Source organism: Polypterus senegalus, chromosome 4 (genome assembly GCF_016835505.1).
Source record: "Polypterus senegalus isolate Bchr_013 chromosome 4, ASM1683550v1, whole genome shotgun sequence".
Lineage (NCBI taxonomy): Eukaryota > Metazoa > Chordata > Cladistia > Polypteriformes > Polypteridae > Polypterus > Polypterus senegalus.
In genome coordinates, this window is record NC_053157.1 from 87,203,555 (window position 1) to 87,217,132 (window position 13,578).

Here is a 13,578-nt window from a genome sequence, read left to right on the forward strand (position 1 = left end):
AGAAAATGGGGGTGATTAAGGAACAAAAGAAAAAGCAGTACAGCCACATGAAAATGGTGAAACATGAGAACACACAGGGAATTGGAATTCAATAACATAAGGTGAAAAACAGTGGGTACAGATACAGAGCTGCCATATACTATAGTAGATCAAAGGTGGGATTGATAGGACAGATTAGAATGTCTGAAGATAGAAGTACTTGAGTGTAGATCAGATGAAAAGTGACCAAGAAAAAAACAAGTGAAATAAAATGAACTAAAGGACTTTAACATTATGCAAACAAAACAAAACAAAAAATAGGGACAGAATGGTCAGGAGAAAATTAATGCACTCAGGCATCTCTTTAGGCAGTGATAAAATAAAAACGCATAAAAATACAATATGCAGGAAAGTACAGTATTGCTATATGTAGAAAACATGGAATAGACAAAAACAATAATAAAATGGACTACAATTGCAAAGTTAGACGCAGATAATGCTGATCAGAAAATCCATGTTTTAACAAAAAAAAAAGTGACAGATTATATTTACAGTAAATCCTGAAACATGAGGACACAGGCAGGCAGAAGAAAGGCCGTGTTATAAAGATAAATGGATGTTCACTGAGACCAGCAGAAACATTTATGGGAATAGTGAGAAAGTATGTTCCTGTTTATAATTTATAATGGTGATAAAACATATAAAAGATTTTTTTTCAGATATTAATAATTGAGTAGGGTCTTCAAAAGAGGTTGGAAAACTACTGTATTTTTATCTCCTCAGGTATTATGTGGCCATGGTACATTGTTTATAACAACATTCTGGAAGCAGCATTTTGACATTTCTGCAGTGTGACTAATCACTAAATAAAACTAAAGTAATTAACAGTATTTATGGTTTAAATAATCCGGATTACGCTTGTTGAGCTATTGTGGAGAAGAAAAAGCAGTTTCATCTTACAGGTGTATCACCCATGACTGCACATGAGAGAACTGCAAAGTTTGACTGTGAATTTAAGATAAATCCTTTTTAAAAATTGTATTATATGCTAGTTATATTATGTGTGGAGAATAGTGTGTTTATAGCTAAGGAAAGTAAGTAAGTAAGAAGGCTATGGACATGTATTTTATTCATGACTTTGCTCTGTTCTCAGATTGTAAATGAGCCTATCATTCATTACACATTAATGTCTTATCACCTTGTTTAGTAATTTATTTTAATCTGTTTCATTAATTATCCATTGTATAATCACATTTTAATAATGCATTTGGATTGCCTTATCTTTTCATTTCTGAGTTAGCCTGCGGTGGGCTGGTGCCTTGCTCGGGGTTTGTTTCCTGCTTTGTGCCCTGTGTTGGCTGGAATTAGCTACAGCAGACCCCTGTGACCCTGTCGTTAGGATATAGCTGGTTGGATAATGGATGGATGGATGGATAGCGCTGGTATAATCTTCATATCATAATTTCAATGCAATTAATTAATATATGTTATCTGTAACCAAAAAGATATTTTAGTAATCAAATACAATATGGATGACTATAAAACATCTAAGCAGGATACAGATATTGAAACATTTTTAATTTATTTTGAACATGTATTCTTTTGTTATATGCTGTATTAATGGAGTTTACATGTGTATTAGAAAGAGCAGTTTGTTAAATGAAACAAGGCTGACAGAGTTTCAAATACAAAGAGTAAGAGAAAAATCAATAAAACAATGAAGCAAAAAATAATTTAATTAAAAGCACAGATGAAGCAACTAGATACTGACTTTGAACAGGAAAGACTATACGTTGCGCTTCTCTAATACAACCTTTATTTAAATTAGTTGGCAATGTTATAGCTTTTGTTAGTAATGATTGAATTAAATATTTAAAAAAGTATCTTTAACTCAAGCTTTTCATTTTGTAAATTTAGTCTTAAGTGTTTTTAAGCCACAACAACATTGCTGCAGCCTTTAATTCCAAATTTGGTGAATAAATGACATCTGATCAAACTGTTTAGAGATAAAACTGGAACTGCTAACATACAAACACTCACATAAGAATCCTCATTATTAGATTTACACCCATATTGTGCTTAAATTAATTAATTTAAATATCTGAATGTTTTTGTTGCCTTCTCTTCCAAACAATATACTTTAAGTCTGGGGCACAGGGAAAATGATGCTCTTTATGTTAATGCACAATTTGTTTTCTTAGTCTACAATCAGAATAATATGCATATAAGTATAATTATACATATTTATTCCTCCTCACTCCATCCCGTTATTTTATGATTTTATAGCATACTCTTTTACATTCATTTGAATACTCAGGTGCAGATCTATTCATTATTACAAATGGTTTAAACAGAGTAAAATGATACCTTCAGCTTTTTAAATCAATCATATATGTGCTATAAAGGGTTATCTAGATTACAGGACATTGCCAGGGTCAAATACTTTAGCAGAGTGACACAATAAAGACGTTACTGTATAAACAACAGGAAAAATAGAAAGAAATGGGCAACATTATATCTACTTTGTAACATCCTGAAAGAAACCCATGCCAGATGGAAAAAGATGCCACGACAATAACTTGAGCACTGAAGATCATTAAGGAGTTATTGGAATTTTTGCTGGCTACTGAGAGGAGGACAGCACTCAGCCCAGGACAGGCAAATGTATCTAAACTATTATAAAACCTTTAATATCTTTCAGTTTTGTGTCTTGCAAGTGGGCTTTCTGAGTGTCTTACAGGGGCAGATATATCTGGGCACTAAAGGGACTGGACAGTTGGTTACATTGCACCTTATATTTCTCTATCACAAATCAACAAAATTACAATTAAAAAGGGATTACCACTGGGACGCGAACTCTTTTCTCTCTTATTGTTTCTGTTGTTACAGTTGGAACCAAGTATTTAAGCTTGTGAGCTTTTCCAATATGTGATATGTGTATTCCCATCTGATTGTAAAAAAACTGGTAGATGGTTGTCCATCTGAGCACAGATTTTTCTTCATGCCTCCACTGCATTGCTGGTGCTCTCTATACCACTACAGTGCAATAAACACATTGTGTCTCTCATCTAATATGTGCGTTACTAAGAAAGTTAAAAGAATACACACATGCAGCAGAGATGGCAAAGGAAGCAGCTTTCTGAAGCCTGTCACTGAGACTAATAGGCACATGCTTCATTTAACACCAGATTCTTCTTAATAAAAGGATAAGCGTGTATGTGTGTCTGTTCACTTGATGTATCTGTCATTCCAAAAGATGACGCATCACAAACATTAACATTGCTTTTATGAATTCAATACCAAATGGCATACAGTAGAGACATATGCATTGCATGATATACTGCAAATATAAACACTCCAGTCTACGTTGATTTCATAGATTTCAACACGTCTTGCAAGGGTAGCACAGCTAGTTTTGTGGTAAATGAACAATTCAGTTTACAACAAAAAAGGATAGGAACCTACTGTCAAAGGTCAATCAGAAGTATAGGCATTAAGAATACACAAAAACATGTTTCATAAGTAACATATTCTGAAGTTTCATATTTCATGCCTAACCCACTAACAGTAGCTGTCTGTATTATTCTGCTCAGAATGATTGTTTTGTGTTCCTCTGAAGATGAATAATGAATTTTGGTAACAATCTTTTCTTTGCAGGTTACCTCAAATAACATACGTAAAATATTTCAGGAAGACATGAATAGGCAGTTGCTACTTTTTTCACTTTATTTATTTGTCTTCTGTCAGATCTGCCAGTAGGTGCTGGGTGATTAACTATGGGTATTAAAGCTATACAGCAAATGACAGTATAGGCCAAAGTCAGATTGCATATGGAGGTTAAGCATTCACACTACAACTATTCATATTAAGTGATTTTCTTTACATGCCCTCAAAATGCTGTTCATTTTATCAACTTCAGGTAGCCATATCATTAGTGAATTCATTGTGGACTGACTATCTTTCAGTTCAGGCAGGTGTTTTCACACCACACTGAGTTAAGGTTCAGGGCTGTGGAATCGAAGTCAGAGTAAGAAGCAATTACTGGGTTACTGGATTCAGAGTCAATTAAAATGAACCGACTCCGACTTTGACTCAACTCTGACTAAATATAAATTGTAATGTGTTAAAATTTCCATTTTCACATATACTGATTTGATTAAACTATTTTTTTCTTCTATACCTTTCATAAAAATATAGCTTCTTTTTTTAATTTTGTAAATTTAGTCCTAAGTGTTTGTAAGCCACAACAATATTGCGGCAGCCTTTAATTCCAAACTTTAACAGGTCAGAGTGCTAAAAAGTAGCCTGATGATTCATGCTGGCAGTGATGAAGTGCCTTGTATTTTGTATATCATGTGCCTTCAGTCAATATAGTAAATACATTAGTGTAATTACAGACAGAGAAGTCAGAAGTCGGTGGTACCAGAAATTGAAGAGTCAGGGTCGGAGCTGAAGTCAGTTATACCATAAAGGGAGGATTCTAGGAGTTGGAAGTCAAAGGTTTTGAGTGCCGAGACCACAGCCATGTTACAGTTTGGATTGAAGTGCTGCTGTTTCAAAGGCTTAAGATGTTTTTCCAATTGCACCAACAGCAGTCTGAGCTGTACTAATCATTAAACCTCCTGTCAAATGTAAAGAAACACTTTTTTCAGTGCTTCTGGTGGCTTATTTTACAGTCTTGTTAGATGTAATTATTGGCAACAAGACAGTTTTACATCAGTTTTACACAAATACGGTGGAAATCCTGACTTGTCACTGCCTGTGTTTATGTTTGCTCATTCTGCCCAGTTAAATCCCACAATTCAGACTGGCATTTCTAGGAGTGTTCTGTGAACAAGCACGATACTCAACAGCCTTGTACCAAATCCTGCTGGGATGGCTCTGAGAATAAATTGGATTTTACAGGCTCATGAAAAGGATGGGATTCCAAGTCTGCATAAACAAACAACAATGAAATGGACTGTGGATTAAATACAAGCAGTACAACTGAAAATAATGATTAAAATGAGAATTGCGGGGCACATACCACTGCTCCAAGTGTAACCAAGTCAAACTTGCACTACAACCTCTGCCTTCAATGCCACTTACAGCAAATAACCGTTCATTCATAGTTTTACTGTGTATTTTGAAATAATACACATTCAATAATCTAAAAGCAATTATTTGGAAATACAAAAACATACAAAGTTAAGGAATAACAATATACATAGAAATCAATATTTAACTACCAAAACCTCTGTTTGATTCCAAAGCTGCCGTTGGTAATAATGTTTACCTTTACTATGCAAGTGAACATATGATTTTTAAATCCACAAAGGTAACGTACCTGCCCGGATGCCGGGACTCCATACCACTCGCTTCAGTCTTGCCCAACGCGCTCCTTCTGAAGTTCTCAGGTATGCCAAGTAAGGCTCGCCCGCCGCTCTGGATAGCGGCCGTTGGACACGGAGGGTTCGATTTGATCGTGTTTAAGGTGACAAGGCATGAGCTTGGAGCTGGACGGACCAATATCCGATTAACGGTTGGCTCTGAGAATTTCAAACCTGTAACCAAGGCAAGGGGACTGGCGTTGCTCTTGACTGTTCGTGGGCTGTTAGGAACTGAGCTGCCGTTCTTGAAGGATGAAGATATGAGAGGCATAGTCTTGTGAACTGAAGGCAAAGTGAGCGCAGCAGGTTCATCTTGGCAGCCAACGGAAGGTGACGGTGCGGCAGGAATTTGGGGCGGTATAGACGATTTAAAGATTTTAGCAAATATAGTGCCCAAGTCCAGCACTGCGATCTTCATCATGGAAGCGGAGAGGATAACTACAGAGTCTTACAAGATGTACACTAAACGGACTGATTCCAGGCTTCCTCTGGTGGAACTGCAGCAGCCGGTGTTGTAACAGGTTTGCATATTTTCTTTTAAAATAAATGGAAACAGTCACTGAGGAAGTAGTATTTCCTGCTTATCATGTGTCTCCTTTACTATATCCATCCATTTAGAAAACAAGCCGTGCACGCCAAGATTTTTTATTACATTCCGCACTTACTGTACGTCAAATAAGGAAGTAACTTCAGTATCCTTGAACAGAGTAAACTAACCAGGGTCTTTCAGTAGTCTACCAACAGACTGGATTCATAAACAGCGCTGGCGTAGCACCGCGCGCCTGACAGGTGACGGGTGGTGCACTCGTTACTATGCAAAACAAAAAGGCAACTTCTGATTGGCTGTAGTCGAGCTAAGCCCTTGGTGCACCGAAGCCTCTTACAGTTTAGCTGTCGCGAACCTGGGGACTTCAACATCAAAACTGCATAAATACTGCGATGATCTAATATAATATCTGGGTGCATGCAACTTACACATTGAAACTGTGTTTAAATGACAAGGGCAAATGCTTTAGCAATAATAATAACAGATATATTCATATTAAATTACTCCATCTTTAAAAGAAAACATCGTGCTGCTGAAAATAACTTCAAAAGAAACTAAGCATAAAAAGAAAACAAGCTGTATGTACACAAACAGCAACCTTCAGGAAGCACTACGATTTAACGTACTGATGCAATTAAGAATTAAACTTTTAGAGTTCAATTTAAAAAACAAAAAAAAACATTGTACTGTACTGTTAATGAAAATGCATTTCATGCAATATCAGGATTTGAGCATAACAAAGACAGAGAATCCATTCATTCTATTTTAGAGCTGTTAACCGGACTCATGGGATGCAGGAGCCTCTGCAGCTTCGGACACACTACAAGATCTCTCTCCAATAGGGAATCCTGTCCATCGAAACCGTTTATTATTGCCGCAATAATGACAAGAAGCTTTTAAAATTGCAATGCTCTCATAAATACACGAGAAGCGTGCAGGTATGAAAGTTTATAGCAGTGCTTACCACAGTAATTAGGTCCCATATATTCATTTGTGTAATACTTTATGAATGTTTGTGCATACCAGGCTAAATTACTACACTGGTATGCAGTATTTACGGATATATAATTAAAACATGGTTTACGTGAAAATGTGTTACTGCTCATGTATGTACCATTCGGAGACGGAATGGTGGCTCTGAGGCTAGGGATCTGCACCGGTTGCCGGTTCAAATCCCGTAAATGCCAATAGGTACTCTGCTCTGATGGGCCCCCGAGCAAGGCCCTTAACCTACAATTGCTGAGCGCTTTGAGTAATGAGGAAAGAGCTATATAAATGCAAATAAATATTATTAATATTAAAATATCTCATCGTGCCACCACTTACTTAAAATCAATAAAACAGGATCTTAGTGCCACCACATACTTAAAGTTAATCAATAAAACAGGATCTCAGTGCCACTACTTACTTAAAATCAATTAACAAAACAGGTGCTCAACACTGTATTATAGATATACTGCTTTCAAAAAGTGAACCCTGTTCACTGTTATGTAACTGGACAATTCTTTAAATAGACTTGAACGTTAAGCAGAGCTGAATGCTGCTTTGTTCCTTATTGGTCTCGCTCTCAGCTTTCGTGGTACAAGAATAGAACAGAAAACTGTCACCTGGAAACAAAAGAAGACGTGAAAGACGAGAGGAAAGCGACACATTGTGACTTAGCAGCTAACTGTGCTCTGAATGCCGAACGTTTGTCGTGTCAGAATTCACAACACATTCGTTGCAATGTCGTGATGGATGCTCGTTTTATTCAATATTGTTATCTCTGTTCAACATTATTTGTTAAATAGACAGGACTGCTTGTTTATGCTATACATTATACATTTTAAACTACATTATATAGTTTATATACTATTCATATATCTATTACTAATATTGCAAAATGTTTATATCCTTTTATTCTTTTTCCAAAACCTAGTAAAATGTTATAGTAATTAATATCCAAACAACAGGAAACTTATTTACAAAATTAAATCCAAAGGCAAATAATGGCAACATGCAAAATAAAATGCATTAGTAGTAATATGGTGCTTGTCCACCTCAACTCTTTGTCTAGGTGCCCAAGTCCATTAAATAATAAATGCTGGAGTCTATGGAAGCAGTAGTCCTCCAACTCAGTCCTGGGGACATCATGTGGCTGCATGTTTTTGTTCCATCCAACTTCTCATTAATTAAGCAAGTTGTTATTTCTGAGCGTATGTGTTTTGGGGCCAGTGTAAAAATAAAACTAGAATGTATAAAGTGTTTATGTATGTACATACAGTACTGCCCCTGTATAGCCTAACTTCCCACAGTAGAATTTTACTGCTCAAAGGTTGATCTTTGATAGCTCATTAGACTTTAAAGAGATTCTCATTTATGTCTCATTTAAGAATCAACTCTGAGAAAAGATTAAGGCAAAAAGAAGAAATGAGATACAACTGAGTTAAAAGAAGTCAAAATGGAGAATCTGGTTTGAAAAGCCTGTTATATTTTGCAAGATCTCTTCTAGTCTTGTTTTCATCTCTTTCAAGACTTCATATGTTTTTAATTATTAGAATGATACCTTTCTCCAAGGTGACTTACAACATTTGATATGAGATCAGTTCAATTTCTTTTGCTTTTCCAATTGGAGCACCGGTAGATGAAGTGACTTTCTCATGGCCACCCAGTGTCAGTAGTAGGATCTGAACGCACAGTCTCAGGGTTTGAAGGCCAAAGTTCTAACTGCTAAGCTACGTTGCCTGCCTTTTCTTCTAGAATGAGTATCATCTAATTGGAGCACAACAGTATAAATTAGAGCAATTAATAGTATTATTCAGAAGCAAGGACTACAGTGTTGTAATCATAGTAAAGTGTTTTATTACCACAAACAACTGTCCATATATTTCACTATATGTTACTGGGTACACAATGCAAATACTTTGAAATTGCAAAAAAATATCAGGCCACTGCAAGGAAAATCTGAATCCACTGTGTGATTTGGTGAGAGCTCTGCTGAAACGCAAGAGGAGACACTGAGAATACTTGGGTGTTTTTTCTCAGGAGGAAAATCTGAGAAATATGAGACAAAAGAAAATGTCTCTATTTTACGTCTTTCTGATCTCATTGCTGTCAAGTACAGAAACCTAAATGATAATTAAGGAGATCTATTTTTTGATTTTTCCTTCCTATGGATGGGGTCCTAAGTGGAATTTTCTTGTTCCCAAATCCCTGAATCCACTGCATTAGTATTTTTTACAGCAGCTTTAATTTGAACAATAAATATATAAATAAACAATAAACAAAGAAGCAGACATCGCAAAGTTAACTGTAACTTTTAACATAAAATGCAAATGCCTTTTATTTAATAATCAAAACTTTAAAGTGAATGTTTATGGGTTTCTTCAGTCTCTTTGTTTCATTGTCTACATTTTCTGAAGGCAAAATTGTCTATGAGATCATCCTCCGACAGCTTCTGGGCCAGGTTTGCATTGATGCTGATGATAGCCTAGCTGCTTAATACATTGTTGTGCCATGAATGACTTTAAATATATGTTGATGAGTTTAAGTTTCAAAAAACTGATATATGGAAGGGTGGCTGCAATCCAGAGGGCAACCAATAGATTTGGACTGTAATGGTATTTAATGGCAATTACATACCAGTTGATTTGTTTACTTTATAAATGAAGGCCTAATTAGTAAATAAATAAACAAATAATAATAATAATAATAATAATAATAATAATAATAATGGTACAGGGTACCAGAGTGCTGTTACTCTTTGTCACTTGATATAGCCAACAGTATCAAACGTGACATGATGAACCAGCAACAAAAATTATTTTAATACTAGTACTACTGCTACCACTAATACTGTTACTAATAATAATAAAAGGAAAACTACTACTACTACTGCTACTACTAAGAGTAATAATAAAATAAACTACTATTACTAGTACTATTACTATTACTACTATTACTACTACTACTACTACTGAATGTGCTTAATAAACTTAATGGGTCAAAATGAAGCTGAATATGTAGATATTTAAAAAATGAACATGTGAAAATATCACCTACACTTACACTTAAATAAACTTCATTTTACCTTTCTAATAATAACAGATTACAAAAAGGCATTAATTAAGTCAACAACATTAGATACAAATTAAATTAACCAAAAAATGAAGTTAGTTTGAGCTAATTGCTCTTTTTGCATATTAAAGTTGATTGCATGGTGCTTTTCCACACTTTAGCCAATCACTAACTAGTAACTAAGAGAGCCTTTGTGTCAATGAAATTTACAAACATGTCCTCAGTGCAGTTACACTCAGAACACTGTTGACTAACGTTAGCAGCCATAAAGAGAGGGTAGAGGTCCTGAGGCCTATATGGTGATAATAAATAACCACGTGTCAGCTAGATACTGTAATGTCAGATAATATCTGTTAACTGCTCGATATCAAAACTATTACATGTAATGCTATTGTTACTGCATTAGTCGAATAACCACCCATCTTACTGGAAATAAGACAGATTTAGATTTGTAAATGCACCTGGTGACCAGTGTTGCCATGAAGCCATGTCTTTGCTTTTTAAAGTAAAATGATCAAGTATTATTGTACTATTATCCTTGAACTACCCAAGTTCATTACCAGAATAGTCTACTCTCACACCTTAAGATTAACACACACACACACACACATAGATATACTGTACACATACACACAGACCCTAACCACTTAAGTGCTGTATGAATGATGCATGCACAGCCCGTCACTCCCTAGTACTTCAAGAGATTCATTTTGTCATTGACACAGACAACGTACAATGTTTAAGATATATCTCAGATCTAAATATTACTTTAGTCTCCAAGAATATATTTAAACATACAAAAGCTTAACATCCTTGTCTATAGGTCATTATCAACCAGATAATGTCATTTACTGTACTGATCCTTATATTGGAAGGCACTCCCCTCCTCATCTGATAAACCTCGCAGATCGGAGCTTATGGCAGCTTCCTACTGCTCCAGGTGCTCCTAATATACACTTTAATACTTCAATCTGTCTAGATATAAAGATAAACTATAGAAATTTAAAAGCAACATGGTATTTATTAAAGAATAATAATACCAGTAGAAGATAGTATAAAAAATATAGATAGCAAAGTCTGAATATACTGTATATAGTCTTTATAAAAACACTTACAAAGAATGTCAAGGACTGGGGTGACTTTGGACTTATCAATCCGTGATACACATGAGCTGCTTTCACTGACATTCAGGTGAAACTGTTGCACGTCTCTTGATCTCCTTTCCTGACATTGCCTTTGCCCTCTTCTGACGTCCTGTTTGTCATTGCTGTTTCTTCTTTGGTCGATCGGCCCAGCCATATATATTTTTTTTTTTATTTTATTAGGCGGTTTCAGGACATGTGATATTACACACATTTGATGGGCTAGCTGTGTATATGATGGAGGACACCACTCACAGCTTTTGATCTGTTTCACAAGTTATAAAATAATCAATATAGTCTGTGGGACCATCGTGATCTTCTGCTTTGTTTACACAGATGTTTTAAGGTGAATAATTTATGGGGAAAAGATTATTTGATATTTAATTGCCCTTGTAAAAATAAGTTAATCTTTTTTTTTAATGTTCTTTATCTCATTTTATACAGTTCCTTCTATTAGGAGTTTGTTAATTTTCATATTCTTTTTGGGGTCAGAGCACAGGGTCAGCCATTGTACAGTGCCCCTGGAGCAATTGCAGGTTAAGGACCTTGGCTCAAGGGCCCAGTAGAGTAGGACTTTTTTTTTTTTTCTTTATTAATTTTATTGCAATCCATACAAAGCAATCAAGTTTTTACAAAAAGAAAAATTGAGTTAAGAACAGATCGATCCCCACCCTTGAGAGAGAGAGCAAGCCAAACGGCGTGAAATTTAAGGCTTGTAAACATACCTAAATTAATAAATTCTCTGTGCTTTATGAACTTATTTTAAAATATTACTGATTAGATCCTGCCATGTTTTGAAAAAAGTCTGTAAGGATCCTCTAACTGAGTATCTGATTTTTTTCCAATTTGAAATAGTATAACACATCGGATTCCCACTGACTTAAAAGAGGAGAGTTTGGGTTCTTCCAGTTTATCAGAATAAGTCTGCGTGCCAAAAGTGTAGTGAATGCAATCACAATTTGTTTGTCTTTCTCCACTTTAAACCCCTCTGGAAGAACCCCAAACACAGCTGTTAATGCGTTAGGAGGGATTGTGAGTCCAAGGCTGTCCGAAAGGTAATTAAAAATTTTTGTCTAGAATAATGTTAATTTGGTGCAGGCCCAGAACATGTGACCCAGTAAGGCTGGGACTTGGTTGCAGCGTTCGCAGGTTGGATCATGCCCTGGAAACATTTTGGAGAGTTTTAGTCGAGACAGATGTGCTCGATATATAATTTTGAGTTGTATAATTGTATGCTTTGCGCATATGGAGCTCGAGTGAATTCTCTGCATTGCTACTTTCCACTCCTTTTCTGATATATTAATTGAGAGATCTTTTTCCCAGTGTCTTCTTGGATCTTTGAAAGGGAGGGATTGTAAAATGATTTTATATATTGTAGAGATGGTGTCTAAGTCCTTGAGATTGAGCAATATTTTTTCCAGCATGGATGAGGGTGCAAGATGAGGAAAATCTGGAAGGTTCTGTTTAACAAAGTTCCTGACTTGAAGATAGTGAAAGAAATGTGAAGCTGGAATGTTAAATTTGGAATGTAATTGTTCATAGGATGCAAAGACGTTGTCTATATAAAGATCTCTAAGCAAGTTAATTCCAAATTTTTTCCAGATATTAAAAACTGCATACGTTTGCGAAGGTTGAAAGAGGTGGTTCTCTTGCAAGGGTGCCACAGATAGAAGCTTCTCCGTCTTAAAATGCTCTCTACATTGGTTCCAGATTCTAAGTGAGTGGAGCACAATTGGGTTATTGGTATAATGCCGATAATATGTGTTTATTGGAGCGCAGAGCAAGGAATACAAAGAAGTACTGCAGGATTTTACTTCTCTTGCGGACCAAGCCTGTGTATGTTCTTCTATTTGTGTCCAGGTTCTTATCGCCTGTATATTTGCTGCCCAGTAATAAAACTGAAAGTTAGGTAGAGCCATGCCGCCTTCTGCCTTTTGTCTTTGTAGGGTCGCTCTTTTGATGTGTGGATGTTTTGAATTCCAAATAAATGAGGTTATTGTTGAATCTAATTGCCTAAAGAATGATTTATTAATGTATATTGGAATGTTTTGAAATACAAAAAGGAGCTTAGGAAGAATATTCATCTTAACAGTGTTAATTCTTCCAGCTAGTGTGAAATGAAGGGTTGACCATCTATGCAAGTCTTGTTTAATTTTTTCCACGCAGACGGCGAAATTTTGTTGATATAGAGCTTTATGTTTACTTGTGATGTTTATCCCTAGGTATTTAAACTGTTCTGCAATGATAAAAGGTAAGATATCTAATCTAATATTATATGCTTGAGTAGGACTTTTTTTTGGCAGTAATAGGGATTTGAACCGGCAACCTTCCGGATCCTTAGCCTCAGAACCACCATCTAAGCAACATATAATCAAAATATAGACATTTATTATTTAAAAAATTGCGGATCTGGCACACCAGGACACATCACAATAGGTAACTCTTAACAGTTTTAAATTGACAATTCATGAAACAGCAATAACCT

General features: G+C 35.6%; 1 protein-coding gene across 1 annotated transcript in view; it reads right to left on the minus strand.

Annotated features, from left to right (window-relative positions):
• Positions 1-6,133, minus strand: part of fam149a (family with sequence similarity 149 member A) — a 107,268-nt gene extending 101,135 nt beyond the window's left edge. Inside the window, exon 1 of the mRNA XM_039750966.1 lies at positions 5,306-6,133. Within this exon, the coding sequence (XP_039606900.1) occupies positions 5,306-5,769 (464 nt within the window). The 5' untranslated portion in view covers positions 5,770-6,133. The remainder of the gene's footprint in view (positions 1-5,305) is intronic.
• Between the last annotated feature and the right edge of the window lie 7,445 nt (positions 6,134-13,578).